Source organism: Callorhinus ursinus, unplaced genomic scaffold, assembly GCF_003265705.2.
Source record: "Callorhinus ursinus isolate GAN/ISIS: 27379988/994484 unplaced genomic scaffold, GSC_fseal_2.0 scaffold3, whole genome shotgun sequence".
Classification (NCBI taxonomy): Eukaryota; Metazoa; Chordata; class Mammalia; order Carnivora; family Otariidae; genus Callorhinus; species Callorhinus ursinus.
Window position 1 is genome coordinate 15,369,715 of NW_027397065.1, and position 27,639 is coordinate 15,397,353.

General features: G+C 37.1%; 1 protein-coding gene across 4 annotated transcripts in view; it reads right to left on the minus strand.

The window, feature by feature from the left end:
• The window catches only part of CHD1 (chromodomain helicase DNA binding protein 1), a 72,064-nt gene extending 47,675 nt beyond the window's left edge, over positions 1–24,389 (minus strand). The window contains exons 1-2 of one of the 4 annotated variants that reach the window (XM_025866840.2): positions 23,964–24,389; positions 21,689–21,884 (exon numbers count right to left, since the gene is read on the minus strand). In XM_025866840.2, the coding sequence (XP_025722625.1) occupies positions 21,689–21,741 (53 nt within the window). In that variant the 5' untranslated portion in view covers positions 21,742–21,884; positions 23,964–24,389. Of the gene's footprint in view, positions 1–21,688; positions 21,885–23,055; positions 23,489–23,963 lie in introns of those variants that run through there. The other 3 variants (XM_025866838.2, XM_073888545.1, XM_073888546.1) reach the window with 3 other exon arrangements.
• Positions 24,390–27,639: the final 3,250 nt, after the last annotated feature.

Genomic DNA, 27,639 nt, shown 5'->3' on the forward strand with positions numbered 1-27,639 from the left:
TCACTGAATCTATCACGGTTCCACAGTAATAAATCTGAAATAATAGTAAATTCTCACAATCCTTCCTAACCTCTGTATACCACATGTGAAAGCAATTACCTGTTCATTGAGAAACCACCTTTTTTCCCATTACTAATTTTCAGTCCAAAGTAGCCTAGAAATGGTCTGGCCTAAACAGGTGATTATGTAAATTACTATCATTCCCAAGGTCATTTGTTCACATAGTGTTTACGTGTGAATTGTTGAAAACTAGGGCATTAAATTCTTTACACACACGTTTGACTCAGCTTTTGATGTAATTTCACTTAGCTTTATCACAAACAACAGGTAATGTAGTTTATGTATACACAGCTAAACTCAAGCTTCATGTCCTCTGCTGTAATTTTCAGAAATACCACCAGATGGAGGTATTACTCTAAGGAAATAGACTGCACTATTAAAAGTAATTCATTTATAAAATTTCTTTTCTAGAGCAAGTTTAGTATTCACAAGGAAACACAGACATAAAAGTTTGAAAGACTTCTGATTCCAGAAGTTAGATATAAATTAAAATGCAAACGTATATTTTTAAAGTCGAGTAGAATAAAATATCCACAGAAACAGCAAAAATTTGCCTTTTAAAGTATATGATATCAAGATCACTTTTTTAAAAGATTTATTTATTTATTTTAGAGAGAGAGAGAAAGAGCACGTGCATGCAAGTGACAGGAGGAACAGAGGAAAAGGGAAAGAAAATCTTTAAGCAGACTCCCTGCTGAGTGCGGAGCTCAACTGGGGACTCAATCTCTTGCCCCTCAGATCATGACCTGAGCCAAAATCAAGAGTCAGAAGCCAAATGAGCCACCCAGGCACCCCTCAATCACTTTTGCCACAATTTTTAACTGCTGATCACATGGTTCAGAGATCCAAAAACAGCACAGTGCCTCGTAATAAACAAACCCCACTTAACCATATTTCACTTCGGTCCCTTCAGAGAAATTTCAGCAAGAATACTAAGAGAAGATATTTTTCCTGACATACAATTTTATTTCTCCTTTAATCCACTTTCATTTACTCAATAAACTTCACTGACAGTATTGTGTATTAGGCACTGGGCAAGACCGAGAGCATACAAAATCCTTACCATTAAAAAACCTCTAACCTGGTATGGAGAGACAGTCATGTCAACCAATAAATGTTGTTCTGCGCTATTTTTAAGGTAATTGATCTAGGTGTATGAGGAGCACTGCATATACAACAAAGAAAAAAGTGCGAATGGTAGAAAAGGGAAATTGCTTGTAAGCTTCTTGAGGATATCGTTTATTTTTTTCCAGAGTACCTAACCACAGAACTGTACACAGGTGAGGATGCTTAATAGATACTCGAAAAATAGGTAGATAAGAACGACTGAATTTGGGGGGCTATCATACGCCTGTATTCTTGATTATGTCTTGATTAGTCATTCCAGATGAATGGCTAGTCAAAATTCTTTGTTAATAAATCAAAACTCTAAGTGAAAGGAGGAATCTTTCCCTTCATATTCTTTAGGTTGTAGTAGTTCTGGCTGGAGATTAAAGCAAACAGCCTGAATCTAGATTACTGTAATGACACAGACCTATTACAGAATATCTTTACCTTATGTATTGGAAGTATAAAGTATTTAGTTGTTCTTAGTAAGATTAAGAATATACAAAGATTAAGTAAGAAATATTTTACATACTACCACAGACCAATCTCCAGAATATAGTTAAGTAAAAAACAAAACAAAAAAACCAAGATACAAAACAATGTTTATAGTATGCCTCTTTTATATAAGGGAAAAATATACATACTTGCCTATATTTTTAAAATAGCAATAATGGCAGCATAAACCAACAATTAATTTAAAAAATGGTTATCTACAGAAGGAGGAATAGAGGGAAGAGTAGAAGGAACAAGGTTTTAAATGAGTCCTCAGATTCAAAACATGTAAATGTTTAACAATTTTTTTAAAAAAGAAAATCCTAAAAATTTTAGGAAAAACACAGGTTCAGGAAAAAAAATCTATATTCAGACATAAAATTTTGAGCTAAAATTGTTGAAAAACCTCTTATTGTTTCAGCCCACTGCTGTAAATGCTCTTTCCAGAATAAAAATCTGGGCATGGTCTAACTTTGTTTTATAAGTCTTCAGTGTTTCTATAACAAAGTGCAAACACCTATGAGGGCTTTCAGGAATTCGTCTTTGCCAGCCTATTTCCAGCCAGTTTCCCACTTAAATTCTTAGTTCTAGCAATGGCAAACTACTTAGAATTCTGAGAGCCAGTTTCTCTTTCCACTTCCTGCTTTTGCTTAAGTACTTCTCTTTTTTTCCCCTACTATGTAATTCCTACTTGAGCCTCATCTCAGAGGCATTTCTCCAAAACTCTCTCCTAACTCCATTATTCTCAATCCAACCTTAAATGAGGTATCCTTCCTCAGCACTTCCAAAACATTATTACATACCACTATCTTGGCTGTGAGTACACTATGTAATGAACACTGTAGTATTGTTTTCTTTGGTGTTTTTGGTATCCTACCTTTCATATTCTACTATATGTTTCTAGAGTGTTGGGATTTTTACTTGTTGTCCTTTGTATATTGAACACCAAATGAAGAGCATCTGTGATGGGTGGATGGATGTACATATAAACAAACAAATCAAAGATATATATGGCTTCAAATTCTTGTATAAAATTCACAAATATAATTTGCCTACAAGAAATATTGCTGAGCTCCAACTAACATTTTATTTATTTAGGTAACAACCAATACCAATGATCTTCTATACAACATAAAGTCACTTAAGAGATTACTTAAGAATTACCTTTATTAATTAAATTAAATCCCACTAGCACATTAACAATAAAGAAACACTGTATTCTTTTCCTTACCTTTCTCAATTTACAAAACAAAACCCACCATAAGTTTATGGGTACTTTGATAAAATTGTTTTCTGAGGGTAAATTAAATAGGAATACAACACTTAAAAAATAAAATAGCAATTCAAATTAAAGTCTCTTGTCAGGCTTGTTTTTATATTTAACTTCAAATATAAACAAAAGAGCAATATAATGAATTACCATATATCTAAAAACCTGCCTTACAATTATCAACTCTTACCAATCTTGTTTCAAATAATCCAGCTTCCCAAACACAATCTCAGGCATTTTAAAATTTTATCCATAAATACTTAAGTATTACAAATAAAAAGAAACCAACACTATTTTTAAATACCACAATACCAGTATATCTTTAAAATACCACTTACTCAGTGCTCGCTTCGGCAGCACATATACTAAAATACCACTTACTCCTGAATTTTAATATGAAATCATTTTAATATGAAATTAAACATTAAGTCACATGATTTCGTTTCCTGGAATGACTGAATAGGAATCCAGATAAGGTTCACATACTGCCCTTGAATTATATTTTTTTAAGTCTCTTTCATTTTTTTAATTTAAATTCCAGTTACTTAACATACAGCGTGATATTAGTTTCAGGTGTACAATATAGTGATTCAACAGTTCCAAACATCACCAGGTACTCATCACAAGTGCACTCCTTAATCCCCATCACCTATTTAACCGATCCCCACACCCAAACCACTTCTGGTAACCATCAGTTTGTTCTCTATGTTAAAAGTCTGTTTCTTGGTTTGCTTTTTATCCTTTGCTCATTTATTTTCTTAAATTCCACATATGAGTGAAATCATATGGTATTTGTTTTTCTCTAAGTCTCCTTCATTAATTGGACAGTTCCCTTTTCCTCTTTGTTTTCTCTTGCAATTTATTTTGTGGAAGAAATTAGGTAGTTTTTTCTGCTTTTTCAGATTTCACTTACTGTAACCCTGTGGTATTAACATATTTTTCTAGCCCTTATAGTTCTTGTAAATTCTTAGATCAAGAGACTCGGATTAAAATTCAGCTTTTCTTAGGGAGAGTATTTTTTCAGTTGTTATGGACTTCTATCAGAAGAAACTTAAGTTTGGTTGTCTCTTTTTGAGTGAGGTTAAGGTTAAGCTATGAACACCTTATCTGTTCACTGCAGTTCCCTACAAGCTCTCTATCTAATGTTTTTAGCAGCCATTGATCATGATGGCTTTATCACCTATTTATTTAGAGGCACTAAAATGGTGCTGTATCTTGCTTTATTTACCCATTATATAACTTCTTCATTAATAGGTGGAATACTTTTATATATTTTTCTTTTAAGATTTTATTTATTTGAGAGAGAGAATGAGATAGAGAGAGAGCATGAGAGGGGGGAGGGTCCGAGGGAGAAGCAGACTCCCTGCTGAGCAGGGAGTCCGATGTGGGGCTTGATCCCGGGACTCCAGGATCATGACCTGAGCCGAAGGCAGTCGCTTAACCAACTGAGCCACTCAGGTGCCCCTGGAATACTTTTATAATGAGAAACTTCATATTTGTTAACCTTAAGGTACAGTTCATACATGAAAGCCATTTTCATTTCTTTGCCTTGTCAGTTTTGAGAGTTAAATGCATCCTTTCAAAGTCAGCCAATAATTTTTATGTCTCATGAACTCATGGATTTGAATTATCAGATGAATTTTAATCCACTGTATCATTGTTGATGTTCAAATTGTCCCATCTTTAGCCAACAGGAAACCCTTTATTAGTTCCTGAGTCCTTTTGACAAGAACTCAAGTAGTCTTTGATAGCTTCCTTACTTTCTGGTCTGACGAGAAGAACCAGGTTCATCTTGTATATTTCTTGTTTCAGAATGTAACTCAGGCATTTCATCAAAAAGCCCTACTTCTAAGTTTAGATTAGAACTTAAATTACAATCTGAGTACTAAGTGAGCCTCTAAGTACAGGCTTGGTCGCTGTTTTTAATTTTGTTTTTAGGGGCACCTGGGTGGCCCAGTTGGTTAAGTGTCTGCCTTCAGCTCAGGTCATAATCTCAGGGTCCTGGGATAGAGTCCCGCATCGGACTCCTTGCTCAGAGGGGAACCTGCTTCTCCCTCTGCCTGCTGCTCCCCCTCTTGTGCACACGCGCTCTCTCTCTCTGACAAATAAATAATATCTTAAAAAAAAAACTGTTTTTAATGGAATGACCTAGGATAAATACTTTTAGAGATAATACATTAAGAATTTATACTAGCATTTCCAATTTAAATTTGCAGGGTTTTTATTTTTATTTTATAATATCACTTGGGTTGAGTTTTGACATTACAAATGACATTAACAAAATTACTGCCTATCTTAGATTCTATGTAATAGTTCCAAAATAATACCTGTGTTATTAACAATATGATTACTAAATGTCAAGATTTATAATTTTTTTTGTCCTTCAGGAATACTACTAGAAGCAAATTATTGTTTTAAAGTCAACTGAAATAATTTATTTCTATATAGCCGCCAATTTGGTTTCCACACGGTCATTTGCTTTTTTTTCCTTTTAGAGACTGCTTTTTATTCATCTCGATTTAACCTTGTTTTATTATTTACTTGGGTCCAACCTGAGTATACAGAAGTTAGTCAAAATCCACTATGCGTCCTTGTCTCCTCTACATTATGTCCTCTCTCCCCTATACTTCTTTTTTAAAGTTTTAAACTTATTTTCCCTTTTTTCAATATAAGCAAATTATGAGTAAGAATATACGTTTGTTATCTCCTCTTCCATAATCATTAACATATTTACACTATTACATGTTTTATATATATATATATATATATATATATATATATATATATATATATATGTATATATATACACACACACACTGTATTCTGGAGATCATTCCCACAGCAGTAGGTATGTTCCCCCTTCCTTAATGCAACAGCACATACTCCATTTTGTAGATACATCACAGTTATCACAGTTTCAACTTGTCCCTCAATGATGAACATGCTTTGCTTCCATTCCTGTGATACCACAGTGATACATAATGATGGCCCTTTGCATGTATCTTTTTGTATTTATGGCAGAGTATCTTCTGAATTGCTATTTATCAACCAATGTAAAAATACCTGCTTTGAAGTGTTAAATTTATAATCACATAGTGCCCAGATCCTGATAGCTTTGTACTATTCCACACTTATATGAACTGAGAGTCCTTTAAGAAATGGCAGATTCTAGGGGTACCTGGGTAGTTCAGTCAGTTAGGCGTCTACCTTCAGCTCAGGGAATGATCCCAGAGTCCTAGGATGGAGCTCCACATCAAGCTCCCTGCTTAGCGGGGAGCCTGCTTCTCCCCCTCTCTCATATAAATAAATAAAATCTCAAAAAAAAAAAAAAAAAAGAAATGGCAGATTCTAGGAACAGGAAAATAAAAGATGAACCTAAACTATCTTGCTATGCCAAAAAGCAAAATACTTGGAAAGGAAGGAAGGAAAAGTAAAAATGGGGGCATGTCAAAAGAACAGGAGAAAAAACCAAAACAGGACACAGGAGCTAACCTGAGGAAGCTTTCATTGGCCACATCTGACATGAGCATCAAAACAGACCATAAGAAGGTTATTACCCAGTAAATAAAACAGGAATCCTTGAGTCCATGCTGATGATAAGTAGGTAGGTAGGCAGACAGGCAGAAAGACAGGGGAGGGCTCTGATAGGGCTCTGAATGCCAAATGATTAATGTGACCAGGAGAGTAGTGTTAGAAAATTACCATTTTGCAATCATCATAGAAAATACTGGTTTGGGCAAGAATCATCAAGACATGCTAAATCTAAGGAGAGAGTGTGATGAGTAGAAATTTGCACAGTCTCAAGGTAGCTTCTCAGAAATTGCTTTTTAGTGTAACAGATAAATTTGAAACTAGTTGAAAAACCAGACACCACCTTGTCCTGATGATCACAACATCATCAATAGGGACAGGAAGACAACATGAGTCTCCAGATATACCTTTGAGAAAGATGTATCACCACTTACACAGTACTCCAGCCAGAGGTGCATATGGTAGGCAATGCATAACTTATATCTAATCATAAGTGAACATAAGACAAGCCCCAACTGAGAAATATATTCTGTAAAATAACTAGGCTATCATCTTCAAAATGCTAATGTCATAAAAACAAAGAGGAAGTGTTCCAGATTAAAGAAGATTAAAGAGACATGACAGCCAAATGAAGTATGTGATTTTAGATTGGACCCTGTACTGAAAAATGATTAGGACGATTGACTAAACTGGAATAATAACAAAGATTAAAGTATTGTATCAATGTAAATTTTCCTGACTTTAATAACTATACATGGCTTCTGTAAAAGAGTACCTTTGTTCTTAGAAAATATATACTGAAGTATCAATGCCTAAAGGGGCATGATTTTTGTAACATGCTCTTAAAAAACTCAGGAAAAATAAATATGTATTACAAATGTATCATGTATATAGATAACATACGTATAAAGGCAAAAAGTTAAAAATTAGTGAATCTGGGCAAAAGATATACAAAGAATTTCTTGGTACTATTTTTGCAACTTTTCTGTACTCTTCACTAGTACTCCTCCTCTATTCATCCTTCACATCTCCAGTTGAGTTTTTCTATATCTCCATAGGTTACATAAGATACCTAGCAGGGTGCCTGGCAATTATCAGTACATGTTTAACATAAGGTAGTTGTATTATAGGAGTGTTATTACTTAAATCTATCTCTACCCTCTAGAACTCTGACTCTAAAAACATGTGAATTAATAAACAGTTAAAACTACCATCTCTCTGCTTTTTATTAAAAAATATCATAAGCCTACATCTTTCACAATTTTCTTGTTCTTTCCTCCTGGTTTCTTTACCTCTACTCTTCTTCTTTTGGTTTTTTCCTTTCTCTAAGTCACCTAATTTAAAATTGTTATGGGGAAAATAATTTTGAAGAATCAGAATATCTAGAACACTAAATACTAGGTCCATTTCCTACATGGTCACAATTATTTATATCCAAGTAGCACTGGTTCCTTACAATGATGCATATAATCACCATATCTCTGTATGATCTTCACTAGTCACCTCCCCCAAACAAGTATCTTATATCCAGACAGCTTCCTTCATTTATGTTATCTGCTTGGTTCTTATGGCCCTTTCTCTCATTTTACTCCAGACAGAATTTAATAGCTCTTCAGATTTCAAAATAGCTTCATAACTATATTCTAATTTATCTTTACAACAACAAAAAGTGTCCTTGAAGGCACACATAGGAAGTTTTTCTAGATTCTTTCCATAGGAGGCAAGCCTTCTGGGGTCCCAACTTTAAGGAGACCTAATTCCCTAGTCAAATACTTAATTTCAATTCCAACCTCAGCCTCCTGTTCAGAGACGCTGTATCCCTCCAAATATCCCCTGTACTGCCATGTTTGCTTGGAGCTTACTTACTGCTGACTTCAAGGTCCCTTTTGTTTCTGGCACATGAAGGTTTTCTCTGAAGTTTAGCAGTACACTTACTTTTTGCCCATTTTCCCAATTTTTCTTAGGGATTTTCATGTGTTTGTGGATAGGAAGCACTTTACTTTAGGAGAGTCTATGTTAGCTCAGCCTCGCATGACAGAATAGCAACACCTCCTTGTTCTGCTCTCAACTCTCCACTCAAATCAATCCTTTAAACTAAAGAAAACACCAAGACCTATAATGGGTAGATGAGAACATATTCTCAAGTGAATAAACAAAGATTCTTCTATATTACAGGAAAAAAAATGTTCAAGTATTTTTTGCTTTTTTTATCACAGAAATTGGAAACTATGTCTGCAACAGCACATAAGGGAAGAATGAATAAAATAGTGAATGATCTTCTAAGAAAATGGTAACAATGAGCAGCTGCTTTCCTTACCATCATATCAGCAAAAGAAGAAACTGGCCCTGATAAAGGGATGGAATAGACTGAAAAAGCCAAGAAAGTGTTATTGGAATGGGGGGGGAGGAATAAAGAAAGAGTTATTGGAGTGGGTGTGGAAGTACCAAGGAGCAATAAAAAGAACCTCTCAAACAATAGCAGTAAAGAAAAAAAGACTGGGTCTTCAAACATTATATATAAATTAGACTGCCTGTATCAAAGGTTTACATCAATGATTTCTCATTTTAAGTCCATTAAATAATGTATTCATTTATTTTCTTCTTTTGTCCCTAGGACGTCAAGATTTTCTTTCTGGTATATACCATTACCCTACTTTATCATTTTCAAAATTTTTTAAACTGGTAGTAGTATTTAAATATAGTAGACTATGAGAAGGTAGGGGAGGAAAGCTATAGAATACATTGATAAAAGGTAAAATGATTTTCCACAGAAATATTAACAGAAGGTTGTATGCCTGACAAACCCAGTAATACATAAAGAAATGTATTTATTATTCTAAGGAACAAACATATTATACTAAATTCTCACTTCATGCCTTGTTCCCTCCCTGATTATTATTTAAGAGTCAATACCATTCAAAAGGACTTCTTTGGGGGAATTCTGAAAGAATTTTTGAAAGATACTTATGGGGAAAATTCAGAGCTAACCTGATGAGTGCTCTGAAGTTCAATCAACCCTAACTTATTTTTTCCTAGCTTTCTAGCTCCTTCTTCTCATTGTAATTTTATTTATATATGTACACCCATTAGACAAGCCTCAAGTTTCTGCCACATGGGAACAATAAATATACTTAAGGATTACGTGAAGATTAAAAGAGATGTAAAGCATACAGTCTGATATACTGTAGGAATTCAACACTGACAGCTATTAGAAATAAAAAAAGGGGGGGTCTTTTTCCTGAGTTCAAGATCAGAATCATTACTTCAAGGACTACTTTAGCTGTTCTTCAGAATGTCATAACTGTAAATATAAATATGTAAAATGCCTATGAGTTAAACCTACAGATATACTAGAATTTTCAATATAAATTCCTTAATAAAAATAGGGAAGACATGATGATTACTAATTGGTGCTATGTGCCAGATCCTGGGTTCTCATTTAATCCTTTCAATTTCATATAATAAACTGAGGCGCAGAGAAGAATAAGTGACAAAACCAAATACCAATACTAAGATAACCAAAATGTACAAATTATGAATACATACAAAGAAATGAAAGAAAATTCAGAAAAATGAAAGCCATGAATTTCTTAGTATGATAGGAGTGATTTATTTTAAAATAACATTTCTATTTGTACCATGTTTATGTTGTCTACTTGCTCCTCCCCACTCACCCAGTATCCATTTTGTTTGCCCTGTAGTAGTATATTAACTGTCCTCCAGGTTTCACTGGTATTATGCCCAGCTCTTAGCTACATGTGGCCATGTAAACAGGTTCCAGCCAAAGGGATATGGCTAGAAGTGATATGGGATTTTTACATCACAGCCTTAATAAAGTGGCTTGCCTTAAATCCTATCCCTCCCCATTTTCTTCCTGCTGGCTGAAAAATGGCTAGTAGGGCAAGAGAAGCCATGTATTAAGATTAAGTATAGCAAAGCTGTCCCACTAGCCACAGTACCTTAATAACCTCAAGGGGTAGCGCTCACTTACCTGAGAGTGAAAAAAAAGTAACTATTTGAGCCCCTGTGTTGTGAGATTTCCAGCATACAGAATACCTTAACTGGTTCTCTAATAAACTATAATAATGTTTATGCAATAAACACTTTTGAAGGAATAAATTCTGTACATGGATAATATGAATTCATTGGCTCATCTCTTTAACAAACAAATATTGAGCAAGAATTTCTAGCAGAGACAAAATACCATGGGAAAAAGAAAAACATGAGAATCAAAGATACAAGGATGGACTGATTCCTGATTAAAGAACTAGAAATGAGGGAAACGGTTTTATGGACGGAGTGATTTTAGAGCTAAGTATTGGTAGTATTCCCCATACTTTTCACTCTGGAGAATGATTCCTTTCTGAAAGAACAGATAAAATTTTCTACTCTAACATTATTTAAAATTATCATATTCTTTATGTAACCTTCTCCAATTTCTCCAGGCACATCACTGTTCCAACCCACATGTTCACAATATTTTGCTCATGTGTTATTAGTAATGCCTTCACAATATTATAATTATTTGTATACATGTATCTCTTTTTTAAAAGATTTTGTTTATTCATTTGACACAAAGAGAGAGAACACAAGCAGGGGGGGTGGCAGGCAGAAGGAGAGGGAGAAGCAGACTCCCCACTGAGCAGGGAGCCAGACACGGGGACTGAGCTGAAGGCAGAGGCTTAACCAAGTGAGCCACCCAGGTGCCCCCATGTATCTCTCTTTTAACTACATCCTGGAATTCAATAAGTCAGGGACTTCATTTTAGTTGTTTTTATAGACCATTATTCACTTCAACAGGACTAGAGAAACAATATGGAAATTTGTAGGTATTGAGAAAATACTTAAAACTAAAAAAATGAATTAGTGGCCAAAGGCACTGGCTTTCAAACTTTTTGGACTATGACCTATATAATACATTTCATATCATGATGCAGTATACACATGCATGTGCATGCACACATAGGCATAAAAGTTTGATGAACTCGTACTCTACAAAAGGGACACTGTATTTTCTATTCTACTTTACACTATTCTCTTTCAGTAAAAAAAAAACTGATCCTAATCCTTTAACATACTGCAACTTACTATTTAAAATGTATTACCCTAGAGTAGTCATGTAAAAAACGAGAAGAGTTCAGCTAGATGATAATTAAGATCGGACTACCTTTAAATTCTATAAAATTACATTGTATTAAAATCTGTTGGGACACCTGGGTGGCTCAGTCGGTTAAGTGTCTGCCTTTCGCTCAGGTCATGATCCCAAGTTCCTGGGATGGAGCCCCATGTTGGGTTCCTTGCTCACCAAGAAGCCTGCTTCTCCCTCTGCCTGCTGCTCCCCCCCTACTCGTGCTCTCTCTCTCTCTCTCTCTCTCAAACAAATCTCTAAAAAATATTTTAAAATCTGTTATCTGCCTTATCTTTTATTATAAGCAATCAAATAAATATCAAAGGTTTGAGAAAGTCTGGAATGTATCTATCCATCTGTATGGTTCTGAAAGCCAACTAATGCCACTGCTATGTGAGGCACGAAATAGCAACCCAACAGTTCCTTTTAGCATTCTAAGTTACCAATCCAAATCAAAATGCTACTATAAACTCAAAAGTATAGTATGCTTCTACCACCTTAAAACCTCCAACTGGCTAAATGAGAATAAAACTGCTCGAAATAGATGCTAGAAAGAGTCACATTCAGCATGACTAATTTTAAAGATGACTGTTTGGGTTTAGACATGTTGAATATGAGGTATAAAGTAAACTCAAATGTTTCTCTAGTAAACATTCAGAGAATCAGATGAGAAATACAGGCTACTATATATACATTTGCAAGTCACTAACCATTAGTTTCATAAAATACATATAAAATTTGTTATAATATTAATAACAATACAAATCTCTAATTTTGTTTTTTTTTTTTTTAGATGGGGAGGAGAGAGGAGAGGGAGGGAGAAAAGGAGAGAGAGAGAGAGATGGGGAGAGGGGCAAAGGGAGAGGCAGAGAGAATCTTAAGCAGGCACCGCACCCAGCGAGGAGCCCAACATGGGCTCGATCTCACCATCCTGAAGAGCATGACCTGAGCCAAAATCGAGAGTCAGACGTCTGTTTAACTGTCTGAGCCACCCAGGTGCTCCTCTATTTCTGTAATTTGTAATTGTAACAAGTAGACAAAGCTTAATTGATAACATTTGTTTTCTCCATTAGTATTATCTATCATGCAGAAGTCTAACCTATGTAGAAACTGTATTTCAGGGACACCTGGATGGCTCAATCGGTTAAGCGTCTGCCTTCCATCCAGGTCATGATCCCAGGGTCCTGAGATGGAGTCCCGCATCAGGCTCCTTGCTCAGCAGAGAGCCTACTTCTCCCTCTGCCGGATCTGCCTGCCACTCCCCCTGCTTGTTCTCGCTTGCTCGCTCTGACAAATAAAAATCTTAAAAAAAAAAAAAATTGTATTTCAAAATAATCTTCAAAATAATTGAGTGGGTGGATTTAGAGATTAAACTAGATTGGCCATGAGATAAAATGTGAAGCTAGATGATGTCTACATGAGGGTTCATTTTACTACTGTCACTACTTAGGCATATGCTTGAAATTATCATCCACAACTTTTAAGTTAACACTAATAATAAAATAAATGTCTACATTTAAAAGCTCAATGTTAAAGATATTTTCCATTTGATTGTTTTAAAAAAGATTTTTGGAATATGTATATGCTTTTTATTATTTTAATGAATACTGTTGTAAAACAACTAAGTTCCCAGCACTATATGCTTTACTTTCTAATAAACTTATTTGTAATTTGGTATTTCATCAGTCTGCAGATACACATAGGAGGTGCTGAACATAACAACCACCTCCAATTACTGTGAGCCGTTCGATAAAAAAAAGAAAAAGGTGAAATCATCAATGTAGTATAATATGACTGAGATAAGTTACTGAACACTAGGTCAATCCTTTGGTATAAAATACAGGCTAAAACTGGAATAAAGAGATTATTTACACTTTTCGTACTCATCTACAACTGTAATTCTTTTCTTATAAAATTTCCTTTCAGGGGCACCTGGGTGGCTCAGTTGTTAAGCGTCTGCCTTCGGCTCGGGTCATGATCCCAGGGTGCTGGGATTGGGCCCGACCTCGGGCTCCCTGCTCGGTGGGAAGCGTGCTTCTCCCTCTCCCACTCCCCCTGCTTGTGTTCTTGCTCTATCTCTCTCTCTGTCAAATAAATAAATAAAATCTTAAAAAAAACAAAAACTTCCTTTCAGATCAAACATCCTCCTTTTATTAATTCAAGATTCACTCAATGAAAAATGAGAATACTGTAGTAGTTGCATCAAATGGCAATAATCATACTATAATCTACTTCAAGCACAAAAAGAATATTCTCCTTTCAGGGAATTTAGACTATAACTCCACTCTTGTCCAATGGCCCCATTCCTTCACATAACAGCTCTTCAGCACAGTATTTACTGCCATCTAACATCATTTTCCTGAGTATAAAAGTTAATCTGCTTTTTGCTTAAGCCTGTCAAAATACCTCACCATCATAAAAGCCCCATTATCAGAACTTTCAACATGTAGAAAATCTAAGATCACCAGGGTTTTACACATTTCTTTTAAAAACAACAACAAACCTCATTCTGACACTGGGCTTGATAGAGAAACTACCTGCCGTATGATCAAACTTCTCTGACTCCCACCTTTGAACGGCTGCACACTATTACCTCTTTGTATTAACTATAACCACTTGATACCACAAATATTTAAATTCAGTTTTTTCACTATAAGCCTCATAGGAGAATCTCCTATTTTAATATCTCATACAATCTACCACAAAGTAGCTGCTCAATTATCTAAATTAAGTATCTGAAGACAGAGAACTGTACTTCTGAAAGCAGCAACGAGAGCTGTGAAATAGATAACATGGTTTTCATTAAGATCTCCCACTAGTTTTGTGCTGTATAGACATTGGATGCCAGAAGCCGGTACTGTTTAGCCAGAACTTACAATGTCTCTGTACTTTATTCTCAATGATAACTTAGATATCAATCTATCCACACCAAAAAACTCTCAAATGCAGTTTAACATTCACTTAAAGTTGACTTTTGACTCAGCAGTCACCTGATATCACAATGACAGATAAGATACCCTCAACTATAAACAGCAATTTTCTCAGTCATTCATACATAAGAACTTGAATCTGGTACAATAAATTTCTAGAGTATCTCTTTAAACCAGTGGTTCTGACCAGTCCATTTATGAGTATTATTCTCCTTCCCTTTCTAAACTCCTTCTTTCACTTGGGACTAAACCATACAATAACTTCAGCATAACACTGAATAAACATCAGACTAAAGAACTGCAAAGCCAGCATCTCCACCACATTCTTTATTAGGGAACTTGCACTTTTTTATTGGGGGCCTATGACTCTATAAAAACCTTCCTCTCCATCCCACTTCCGAATATATATTATTTGTTCTTCCTTTCTTTCAAACTAAATCATTTCTTACCATTAAGGTTACAAAAATTAAAGAGCTCCATGAAAACTTTCCATATAGCCTATTACATTACTCCAGTACTTTGCCCAATTCCATTTTCTTTCACCTCATTTGTTTACCTATATGGTTCCATGAATTTGAGTATACTTACTTAACCTGATGGTGTGTTAAAAACTAGCTATTGCTCTAAATCATAATAATCTTTCTTCATTAACATGGCAAGATACTGAATGATTCCAGGTGAACAGCTTCTCCTATATGCATATGAATTTAATATGCATACAAATCTCCTGGGAATCTTGTTAAAATGAAAATTCTGATTCAGCAGATCTGGGACAAAGAGGGTAACTTTTAGGGTGAAGGAATCATTCTGCACAGTAATGGAATAGAGGATAAATGATTCTGTGCATTTGTTAAAACACATGAAACTGTACATCACAGAGAAAATGTAATACACGCAACTTTAAAAGATCAACCTGTGACTGAGGAACACAGAATGAAATGCAAACTGTGCCAAATGAATCTAACTTTATTACAAATTTATGACAACCACACTGAAGAGGGTGCGAGGAAGAAGCTAAATTTAGTAACTTTAGAAAACAGTGTTTTGACTAGACACTGTAAGGCTAAATATGATATGAACTGTATACTGTATGTTATGTATACATATTGTATTCTAGTCGATAAATGTGTTTCTTCTGGGAGTATGGCCTAAAAATTCTAAAACTGCTTTACCTGTATCTGACCTTGAAGTGCATGATGGGATGGTGGATGGTATGAGCCAAGTTTCTCTCTGAAGGAGATTGAAGTTATAAAGGAGCAAGAAAGGAAGGCTAGGATGAATCCTGTAGTACAGAATTAGACATCAATACGAACTCATGTCTACCTTAATATGCATACTAATAGATACCAAAACTAGAGATATGTAGATATACTTGGTTTAGTATATATGCATATACTACCTAGCTCTGTCCGCTTTTTCCACTGCGAGGACCTAGAAGCAGTGATACCTGGGTAGCAACAAGCATACCCAGCGCCCAAACCTTGGTTTCTAATACCCTTTTTTCCAATAAAAGGATCCAGAGCTCTTTGGAGAAATGGCTGACTCTAGGGCAAAAAGATAGAGGAGTATGTAAAAAGGATACAGAGGCCAACTTGAAAGATAGCACTTGATGGGCAAGGCTAAAACAATTTGAGCAACAAAATAAATAACTTACTGGATTATAACCTAAAGTATAAAATTCATATACATAAGTCCAGGCTTATATAAATGAATAATTGAATAAATGGAGGAGAAAAAACTTCTTTACAGAGGAATTCCACTTAATATATGTAGATACTCTCTCCCAGGAGGAGACAGAACTTAATTCCAACCTTCCCCCCAACCATTTGCAAGAGAGATAGACATAGTGACTTGCTTCCAAAGAATACAGTATGAGAAAAAAAAGCAGTAACTTAAAATGGCTAAGTGATGAAGGTTAATATCATCAGTAATGTCATGTGGATATTACCCTTTCCATTTATGTGACTAGAAGAGCACTTCATCTCTGTCATATTCTTTCCAAAAACTGATAACCCCAGTTTATCCTAAACATCAGATAAATCCCAGCTGGGGGATATTCTATAGGCTACCTGGCTAGCACTTCAAGACCTAAGGAAATCAAGGAAAGACAGAAACTTTCACGTACCAGAGGATACTGCAGAGAGTTGACAACTAAATGCAACATGGTACCCTAGATTGAATCCTGAACAGAAGTGGCATTAATAGAAAAACCAATGAAATCCAAGTAAAGTGTGGAATTCAGTTAGTAGTTTCCTCTTCTGGAGAGTAGGAATCCTAATACTGCATACATCACAGGAGTTTTATGAGGATGAACTGTGATAAATTCATGTAATACTCTGTGCACTCTGTGTACCATGTCTGGTTCAGTCAGAGTAAGAGCTCAATAATCACTGCATGCCACATTATCATCATTTCAAGAGAAATGAAATGTACTCAACCTCTTGCTGGCATGGGCCATGACACCATCCTTTGCGGGTTCCCAGGAAAAAAAAATAACAACATCAATAACAAAAAAAAAAAAAGTGGCAAGGTGCTGAATGACTCCAGGCAAACAGCTCGCTCTGTGTGTGTGTGTGTGTACAGATACATACACACACACACACACACACAGGAATTTAACATGAACACAAATCACTTGGAAATCTTGTTAAAAATCAAGATTTTAATTCAGAGGGACTGGGGTGGGGCCCAAGGCTGTACATTTCCAACAAGCTCCAAGGACCACAACTGCAGCTTTAACTTTTCTACTTAACACATTTTTTAAAATTTTCTGTAAGAAAGATAAAGTTTTTTCTATTTATTCTTTATCTCTTCCCTGCAAAGAAATACTCTTATTTTTAAATATAGTACCATACCAGATGTAACCAGTCACCAAGATCTTAAATAAGCAACTACTTAAGCAGTATAAAAAAGGGGCAATTACCCATTAACACTTGCATCCACATTATCTCATGCCTATGTAGATAAAAGTAATGTATTTGAAAGTCAAATCATATACAATTCTCTTATCCTTACCAGCTGAAAGTCTAAACACTCTACAGTAATCTAGATTAATCACAATCCTAGGAAATACTATGAAAATTTTAATTCAGTAAATTGCATTTGGAGAGAGAGTAACCTATTACTAAAGCTCCTGCTTAACAGTTTATTCAATTTTCAAAATGTTAAGAAACGGTACTTAATCTCAGATCATCTAGGATCGTGTATAGGATATTTGAGGAAAGAAAAAACTAATAGGAATAAATGAAAAAAGTACATATAGAGCTGAAAAACAGGGATTAACAGAAAATGGCGTAAAAGAGCCATACTTCCCTGCAAATAATGACATCATGGAAAAATTTAAAAAACCAGTTTCCTTAACTCAATGATTTCTAGCTATTCTATGATTTCATGTTTTCCTGCCTTTCTTAAAATGTTTCTTAGCACAAACGTTTGAAATTTAAGAATGAATTGACTTTAAAACTCTGAGATAACTGCAAAGCTTAGAAAATATCATTTTAACTGGTACTGCCTTTAAAAATTATTCAAACTTACTTAGTGAAAAGAACTGATTTTGATGACAGCCAAACCTTTCTGATATGTGTTGTGTACATAAATGCAAAATTTCCAAAATTGGTGTACCACAGTAGTTTTCAACAAGACACTAACAAATACATGGTAAAGAAACATGGCCTGTGTTCAAATTAACTTTGACTTGGTATTCCTAAAATTTAACAGGTCCTTTAGACTAGACTTCTCAAAGCCTTTTAAAGATGCTGAATTTCTATAAAAGATTTTCGTTTAGAACACTTCCACTGATCATATTTCCTACTCATTACTTACACGAAACACTTTAAAAGTTCAGATCCAAAGATTTTTGAAGTATATAACATTAACAAAAATATTTTCTATAAGCCAAGGAAATTTGTGACAGAGTTCTGATATAAAATTTACACATATATATTTACAACATATATTAAATATATTAAATCAAGCATTGTTAATGCTATGAAAAGCAATGAAACAAAAGAATTCTAAGAATCAGGTTAATAAAGTTCAACTGCCAGCCAGAGATTAACTATAAATGGTTAAGACCATTGTAGCACATCGTTAACAATTTCCCTCACTCTGTAAAAATTTTTCAAGAGCATATGTAGATACTAATCAAAGTGATTCAAATAAATTATCAAATTTACATGTACAACTTTAGATTAAAAATTTAATCTGCAGGCAAGGAGAGAAATTGTCCTGAACATTAAGCATGTACTAATCACCCAAAAATTAGCAAATGTGACTATGTATTTCTGATCTTCATCCACAAATCTATTCCTGGATTAAATCATCATTCAAGAGAACTTTAAAATAAAAAGTCTAACCAGGATTTGGAAAACCTGATTTTTTTGTTTTTCTCAAATCCACAGCCGGGAATCAGTATTTTAAAATCTTCCAAAAGCATCTTTAGAAAGCTTAACTTCAGTTATGTAACAAACTTTGTGCTGAGTTTAAACTGATGTGCAGGTGCATCCTGACCCATATTTCTCAGTAAATAAGTTTCAAAATTGTCAGTTATAGCATAGCTAAAGAAACATCTTCCTGTGTATTCTTCCTCCTTTCACTCAATGGTCATAGACAACTTTCCATATGGAAAGAATCAAAGAACATTTTTTAGTATAAAGCTAATTATACCAACCAAAAATGTCAAATGACTTCTTACTTAATTATATTTCATTTCATAATGGAATTTCCACAAAGGAAGAAAATCTAAAACAAAAATCCATTTAAAAATTCTACCCAATAAAAATCAAGTTTTACTTTAAAAACTATTTACAATATATTATCAATTTTAAAAGCAGAGCATATCTCTCCTCTCTTCACTCTATATTAATATTCATAGTTACTAGAAGTGGGGTTTTTTTGGCAAGAAAATCCCCCTACCTATAAGTTCATGTCCTTAAGCACAATCTCCTTTCTCTGTACTGCCTTGGTATGAAAGCTTTTTTTGGGGGGCGGGGGAGGTTGCTGGGGAGAATGGTGGCTGAGGGTTGGTAACAATTACAGTAGAGCAAAGGAAAAGGACAGCATAACAGCAGTAAGGAAGAAAATGAAAGCAGATGAGAAGCAGGTCTCCCTCCTTCTGATAAACACCAAGGCAGTTGCAAGAACAAGATAACTTGACAACCACGCTTCTCAGAAGCATGTAAAACCTGTATAATAGAAATAATAACTCACAATAATTAGAGAATATGATTTGCAATTATTTCATAAATATGCACTGTAAAAGATTTAAGTCAATCTGATTTCATAGGGTTTAACTTTTTTCACTTATACTACCAAATCTATCTTATTACTCTCCTTTAGATATGGCAGCAAAATACATAAAACATTATTGGAACAAGAAAGGGCTCAGAATGTAACAGTACATGACCTCTCTGAACACTCAACTAGAGGATTTACTCTCAAGAGTCTTATTTCCTATTTTGTGAGTAGTTTAGTTCCTGTGTTTCCTCTAAATATGTCTATCTATTAACCATGTCATTGCTCACTAACAAACAAAAGAATGTGAACAACGGGACTCCTCTAATCACTTACTATAATCAATGTACCTGCCTGTAAAGATCTGAATCAAATATGAGATTCAAAACTCTTCCAATTTAGCCTCTCAACTCTGTTGATACTTGAACTCTGTTGTCTGAAACCTTATTATACTTTGTAAATTAAGTGGTGGGATGAAACTTCAAAACCATTCACTTCAATTCTTTTTTTAAAGTTGAGACGATCATTCAAAGGCAGAGTGTCAACTCAGGTTTTGTAATGTTTAGACAATACCTGTTCAACTAAATAATGCTGCTTTCCGTAATTGCTCCTTTCTTTCTATGTGTTCTTGTTATCCAGTCTGCCTGTGAAAGCTGATAAACTAAAGGACACCTAGCATGACCAGAAAATACCGTTTCAAGTCAAATACTTAGAACACTGCTTCTTTCTCTATCCAACATTTTTTTCTGAAACCCTCCCAACTGCCAAAACTTTCCTGTTTCTTGTCCATCACATTTCTCTCCCACTGTAATTAATGTTCCAGTTATGTAGTATCCTATGGTACATAAAACATGATGCTAATTATAATAAGCAAATAGTGAGTGCTCATTATATCAGGAACTATTTTAAGCCCTTTCCACATAATATCTCACTATTCCCAACTTTAAATAAGATAAATAACACTGTAATTCATGTTCTGTAAGTGAAAAAGACAAAACCTCAGACGTAAAGTAATTTGCCCTAATTTACACAACTAATAAAAAGTAGAACTGGAAAAAGTAATCAGTCAGTCTGACTCTGATGCTTACATTCCTGATCTCTACTGATAAGTGTATATAACTACATGGACTCCATCAATGTGCAGGTAACTCAAAATTTGGGGGTTAGAGAATTTAAAGAGTCTTTGTATTTAAAGAGGTTTCTTACACAGTAAAACAGCTTAATATGGCTTACTCCCATTAACTCTATCTTCTTTGCAAAGACATGGCCCAAGTAACTCATTCATATATAATTAAAACTCGAATTTAAAAAAAAAATTGGGGGGAAAAAAGGGTTGCAGCAATATTTTAACAAATGTCCAGATCAGCCTTGTCCAAAAGAACTTTTGCAATGATAGAAATGTTTTCTATCTGTGCTACACATCATGGTAGCCATTAATCACATGTGGCTTTCAGCACTCGAAATGCGTCAAGTGTGACTAATTGCATTTTTAATATTTTGTAATTTTAAATAGTTTAAATAGCCACATGTGGCTAGTGGCTACTATACTGGACAGGAAAGGGATAGAAGACAAAATGCCAGAGAAAGGTGAGTAAAGAACTCCTTACTGCCTTTATTTGGAGAGTGCACTAACAGTCAAAGCAATTTAAAGGTCTCTTTTTACTTGCTTTAGTTTCAATAATTGACCCAAACAATATAAACCTCCAAAGAGATTTAAGTCACCTAAACTTTCCATATTTAAATTCATCTTTGTGTATCTCAATGGAAAAAAATAAAACCTGTATTACCAACAAAACTTCATGTATCAGAAACTTTTTATTACTGTTTGGATAACTAAGAGGAACAATCTGATCTGAAAACTCTGCCACCTACTAGGAAAACTAAAGAGTCATTCAAGTTTTACATTCTCTTCATAATACTTGATAATAAAGTGCTTACCTTGATTCTCCACTACTGTTTCTAACACTTTCTTCATCACTGTGTCCATTCATTGTAAATATCAAGAAGTTTTAAAATAAAATATAAATCTTCCCAGTTTAAAAGATGAATACAAATACGAACTCCTTAAACATCAAAAATTCACAGATGAATTTTCTCCAACATTCACAGGCTTCCTGGGCCCTTTTTGATTCACCTAAAGAAAATATATTGAGAAAGTTAAGAAAATTTCCTATATGGGAAAAGATGAGTTAAGTCTATTTAGAACTGATACAAATCTACCTAGGCCAATTAAAGTAGAGATGGTAAGGGAGGGTTAGGGGTCTTCTACTCAAAATACTTAGGCTTCTATTAACTACATTCCTGACTACTTACTAGAATTTAGCACTACTGCTTATTTTTGACAGGAGAAATTAAAATGTTTGTGAAGTGATAAAACTTTTAAACTGACTGCAACTGTGTAGCAATACACATATATACACATTATACAGAAACAAATAACTAAAGCAAAGTGGTAGTATGTAACATATATATATATCCCAAGAACAGAAAAAGAAGTCTTATTAGAAACTTGGTCAAACAAATGAAGGGGGGAAAAAAACATTATCTTTAATCAAGCACTAATTCCTATTACTCAGAACTTCATATAACTGAATGAGGGAAAGTTTTGAAAATGCTCACATGAAAACAGAATAAAAGTGTATCACAATTTCAGCGAAAAATGTGTAGGTCAAAACATATGTGTTCTTTCACAGGTACACCAAGAGTGGAGTGATAAAATTTAAATAGTATTTATCCAGTTCGGACTTCCAGAGGTTCCATTAAAAAAAAAAAGGTAACAGAATATACACTAGAATTAATTAAGACATGGGCTTGGGGCAGAAATCATGAGCCAAGACACAGCATTTCCACCTTTCAAGATTTCAGCCCAACACTGGAGAGTCACCTACAAGCCATCCACGAATAAACAAAGGAGATCTCTGGCAGGGGAGGGAGAGGAAGAAGCGGGGGAAGGAGACGTCAGATCCTTCCCCAGCCAGAAAGTACCGAGACAGGCGACTGAGAGCAGAGCTGTCCGCCGACCTCAGCAAAGAGAATTTACTCCTACAATTATTTCCAGTCCACAAAAAAGAGGGGGGGAAATACGCTGCTGCCAACCCAATCATAGTAAACTCTGCATCTTGATCCGTATTTTAATTCTCGAGACTACAGTCCAGTAGACTCTGTCCAAGAAATGGTCATCCAAAAAGTATTCCACGCAACATTTAGTCTTAACGTTAAATGTTAATTCCAACTAATCAAAGAGCTTTACTATTAAACGATGATGTCTTAAAAATCCAGGTACTCTAACAAACTGCCTCACTTACCCAAAGTCTCTCTTCACCGAGAAAGTTCACAACTCTTTTCGTTCTTTCCTTTTCACTCCTTTTCGCCCCTCAAAATGGCTTTCTCCGTACACTGTAACTTCCTTTTCCCCCCTCATCTTCCTTCTCCGAGTAAGTCCTCTTTCTGAAACCCTTCTCACAACCCTAAGTCCTGAAGCTCCAGGCGCACGCAGCCCTCTCCTGCCTTTCACGCGTCTTAACAATGACTCTTCCCTAAGTCGCTAAACCTCTTTGAATCTTCCTTTTCTGCGCCCGTCTTTTAACAGTTGCTTCGCTCCTGCTAAGTTTTCAAAGCGGTACTCGAAAGGAGGTTGGAAACCTTCCTCCTCCCTCATCCGTACTTTGCAGCTTCGCTCCAATCAGCCTCCCAACCAGACGCTCACCACTCCCCTCCAACCCTGTCCCTCTCCGGGCCTTCATCCCGGTCCCAGGGTCTCTCTTCCCGCCTCAAACTTCCCGCAGACCCGCCCCGCGCCCTCCCGGGCTCGCCCGGGCCGCCGCCCCCTCCCCCTCCCCGCCGCTCCCCACGTGCTGGGAGTCCGGGTCGCGGCGGGACCAAAGCACCCGGCAAGTGCTCACCGCTCTCCCCTCACCGCTCTCCCCTCGCGGCCCCGCCAGCCCTAAGCCGAAGAGGCCCGGGCTCGACTGCCCAGCTGCCCGCCCGTCCGGCGCGAGGATGCGCTCCTCGGCGCCGGCCTGCGCTCGCCACTCACACGCCCCCTGTGCACCGAGCCCGTCAACCCCTGCCGGCCCTCACAGAGCCGCCCCGGCCTTCGCCCGGCGCTCGGCCGCTGGGCCGCCGCCCGGGCACCGCGCCGCCCCCGCCCTCCGCCTGGCCGGCTCCCGTCCTCCCCGCCACATCCTGACCCGCCCGCCGCCCCCTTTCTTACCGGCGGGCGTGCAGGCTTCGCGGGGCGGAGGGAGCCGACTCGGGTCGGCGGCCTCCCCCGCGCCCGGGCCCGCGGTCTCTGCCGCCGAGTGAGTCCTCGGGCTCCGGGCGTCTCGGGGTAAGCAGGAGTCCGTGAGGAGGGGGAAGGGGAAGGACGCGGAGGGGAAGGGGAAGCCCCGGGCCGCGGCACCAACGCGCGATCCCCTGCGGAGCGGATCCAACAATCAATTCATTATTGAAGCACCAACGGCGAAGGCAGCAAAAGCGAGAAGTAACGAGCCGTCGTTGTCGCCGCGAACACGCGCGCGCTCCCGCTCCCGCCGCTTATCGGCTCCCGGCAGCCGCCATGACGCCGAGAGAGCGAGCGCAACCGTCTCCGTCGTAGCCGCCTCCGCCGCCGCCACCACCGAGGTCGCCGTCGCCTCCGCCTCCCGCGCGACGTAAGCTCCTCTGCTCACTCCCCTTCCCCACTGGGCGCGAGGCGGGCCGGCGGGCGAACGGGAGCGCGCACGCCGAACACCTCCGGCTGGCGCGCGGGCGGTGGGAGGGGCTACGTTGTGGAGTCGTGGGGTGTAGAAGGAAAGCTATTGGTGCTGAGGAGGGCGAAGAGTGAATGCGCGCACGCGCATGAATGGGAGCGCGCACGCTCGCCGCGCGGAGGCCGCCGGACTCTGGCCACGGCCGTGGGCCGCTGATCCTTGCTCGGGCGCCCTCTCTTAGTGGCCGGGAATTGAATTCCGGGAAGTGGGAGCTGCAGGCTCGCTCCGTGCGGGTATGGACGCTGCTGTCACTCGGAACGATTACGCAAGGACGTCGCGGCGGAGAGACTGAGAAGCTACGGGGGAAGCAGGGGGGTGGGGAAACGCTAAAAACTACGTTGGGGCTAGGAGTGCCGCGGGAGGGCCAAGTTGGATAAGCCGAGGGAGCAGGATCTTGGCGTGGAGTCTGGTTGCCCAGGCCTGGAACCATAGCTCCCTCGGCCTAGTCTGAGCGCCTGTCCGGAGGGGTGGGCAGGGGGCTGTGCGTCACACCAGGCAGCCTGGGAACCCAACTGTTGGGCAACTGTGGTCACCTCCCGCCGCCTCCTACGCTTAGGCGACGTGTGACACGGGCTCCCTCGGGGGTCTCATGCCCCGAAAGGGCGGGGCTCCTGAGGAGACGGAGAAAGATAGAGACCGAGTTGTCCTCCTGTGATTGATTCATTTGTGGGTAGCCCTTGCCTGGTTCAGTAAAAAGCTTTTACTACCTTTCTAAGTCTTTTCCTGGAGGGCGGGGTGGAGGGTGCGGTGCCGACTCGCAACAGAAAAGCAACTCCGGGACGTTAGTAACTGTGTCGGTTTAACCTGCTGCAATTTAGTTGACGGTTTCTTTCATAACTGTAACTGCGGGCCTAAGTTATAACCCTTTATAAGTGTGGAAGGAAACACCCCTTTCAAGCACGGTAGTGTCCTGCTTCACTCTTTTTGAAAGCATTTATAAATCAAAATTCTTTTATGCTTTTTTTTTCCCAGTCCATTGGTCAGTCTTGACTCACTCGAGGTTAATGATAAAACTCTAATCCTAATCGCCAGTGATTGGATTTGGTGCAAAGGCCCACCTTCCAAGCCCAATGAGTTTGAATGTGGTAGCTGCATTCCCAAAATAATTCTTTTCGTTTGTGGGAAATACTCATGTTTTAGTCCATCATCTGTTGAAACAGTTTGGTTTAAAGCCTTCAAAAAGATCTCAAAACAGAATTCCAAATATGTGTTCATTGTATGGAAGGGTATATTCACCTTTGGGAAGTAGGGAAAGGGAAATAAGTACACATGGTCTACTCGAAAAAAAATGTTTATCATGAAGTAGTAAAACGTAACACTACCATAATTTGTAAAATGATCTGTGCTCAGCAATTTTTTTTAAATTTTCTTTTTTCCTAGTTATTAAATAGCTGTAATGCTGGGTTGTGAAGAATAAGGTCATAACAAATACCCGTTTCTGAAGTCCCTAAAAGTAGGAACTAACTACTAGTTTTTAATGTTATGCTTTAAAAATATGATAAAGGTGCCTTAAGGATAGGGGCTTCCTGTGCCTCAGACTAATTTCTTTATTGAATTACTAGAGTGGTAAGTAAAAGGAAAAAGCCCCAGAAAAACAGTAACCATTGCAGATAAAGAATTTTGTAATCAGAAGAATGATTCGGATGATAAAGACTTGAATTATATCTGTACTACATTTTATCATTATCTTACAAAAAAGAATTGTATGAATTATATATATGTTTTCTGAAAGCACATCACAAACCTTTTTAAACTATGCCATTTGGTTGTGACATACTACACATAAACTCTATAGGCACCTTTTTGCAAAATAAGTCTTAATAAATTTGTAACAAAATATTGAAACTTTGAGATTTATGTTTCTGGTAATATCATAATATAGTTTATGACTCCACAGAATTTTAGAATTACTGTTGAGAATGTGGAGAAATACAAGCTATTTGTGGAAAGTGGGAACAGTCTTGCCAGTTAAGTTTTTTAAAAGTTATTTGATGAATAAAGCAAGAGTATTTTTTTGTCCATTTGTTATCTGCACAGTTAAATTTTTAGTTTCACTTTGTTTGGACAAACTCTGTCCTTATCTCTCTCTATTGGTACTAAAAACAATAGACAGTTGATAATCTCAGCACATGACTAGCAAAAATCCTTGAAAATTAATGTCAACCAGGAAGTCTTTATTATTTCCCATTTGAGAAATTTCATATTCTTTGGAAAGCATATTATGTTTATAAAATCTAGGACAGCACTTTATGGGACCTTGATTCTGATATGCTCTGCTAGGACTAGTTACTGATGGGTATCCATAGGTGGAGATAGATTGAGAACCACTTACCAAGAATTGTGAGATGTTCAACATAAATACAATGATAACTCTTGCTTTTCTCATGAATGTTTTGGATGCCAAGATAGGATTTTAATTCCATAATTATATTCTTGTTGCCTAGAGGATTTGTGTATGAGAAGCTGCTAAAACAATCAGAACAGTATTAAAATAGCCTAGAATCTAAACCTATGTCATTATCCCCCAGATCCTTCCCAAACAGAAGAATAGCTTTCCAAATATACTTAAATTTACAAAGTCCTTTATAAATAGAACCCATGAAATTCTAAGTCACCTTATAGTGAATATTACATTTTCTATTTTTTTAATCATTAAAATTATATGACAGGAGCTCTGGTTCCCAGTGTTGAACAGGGGGCAGGAGTCAGTAACTGAGGAAATTTTTTCCTAACCCTGCATGCTGGATACTCCCTTTCCTTTCCTTTTCTGATACGCATAATTTCTAGGTTCTAGATAGTGTTTAGAAATTTTTTTCTGGATTTTTCAGATATCCACCAACAGTTCGTTCACCTTGCTTATGGCCATTGTATATGGGGGTTTTACTGATAAATTCTTGAATCACAAGTTAAATTTCAAATGGAAAGTTTTTAGAGGTTATACCAAGAGGCAACTATATATAAAATCTAACCATTGATCTGGATGTAAAGATTCTACTCCTCTAATTTATTATTAGAGTAACTAATAGTTACTCTAATAATACATTAGTTACTAATGTATTATTCCTCTCCTGCAGATCCTTTAGTTGCTGTTCATTTTACCTGGTGTATGTCGTCTTCACCCTTTCTTAATCTCTACTA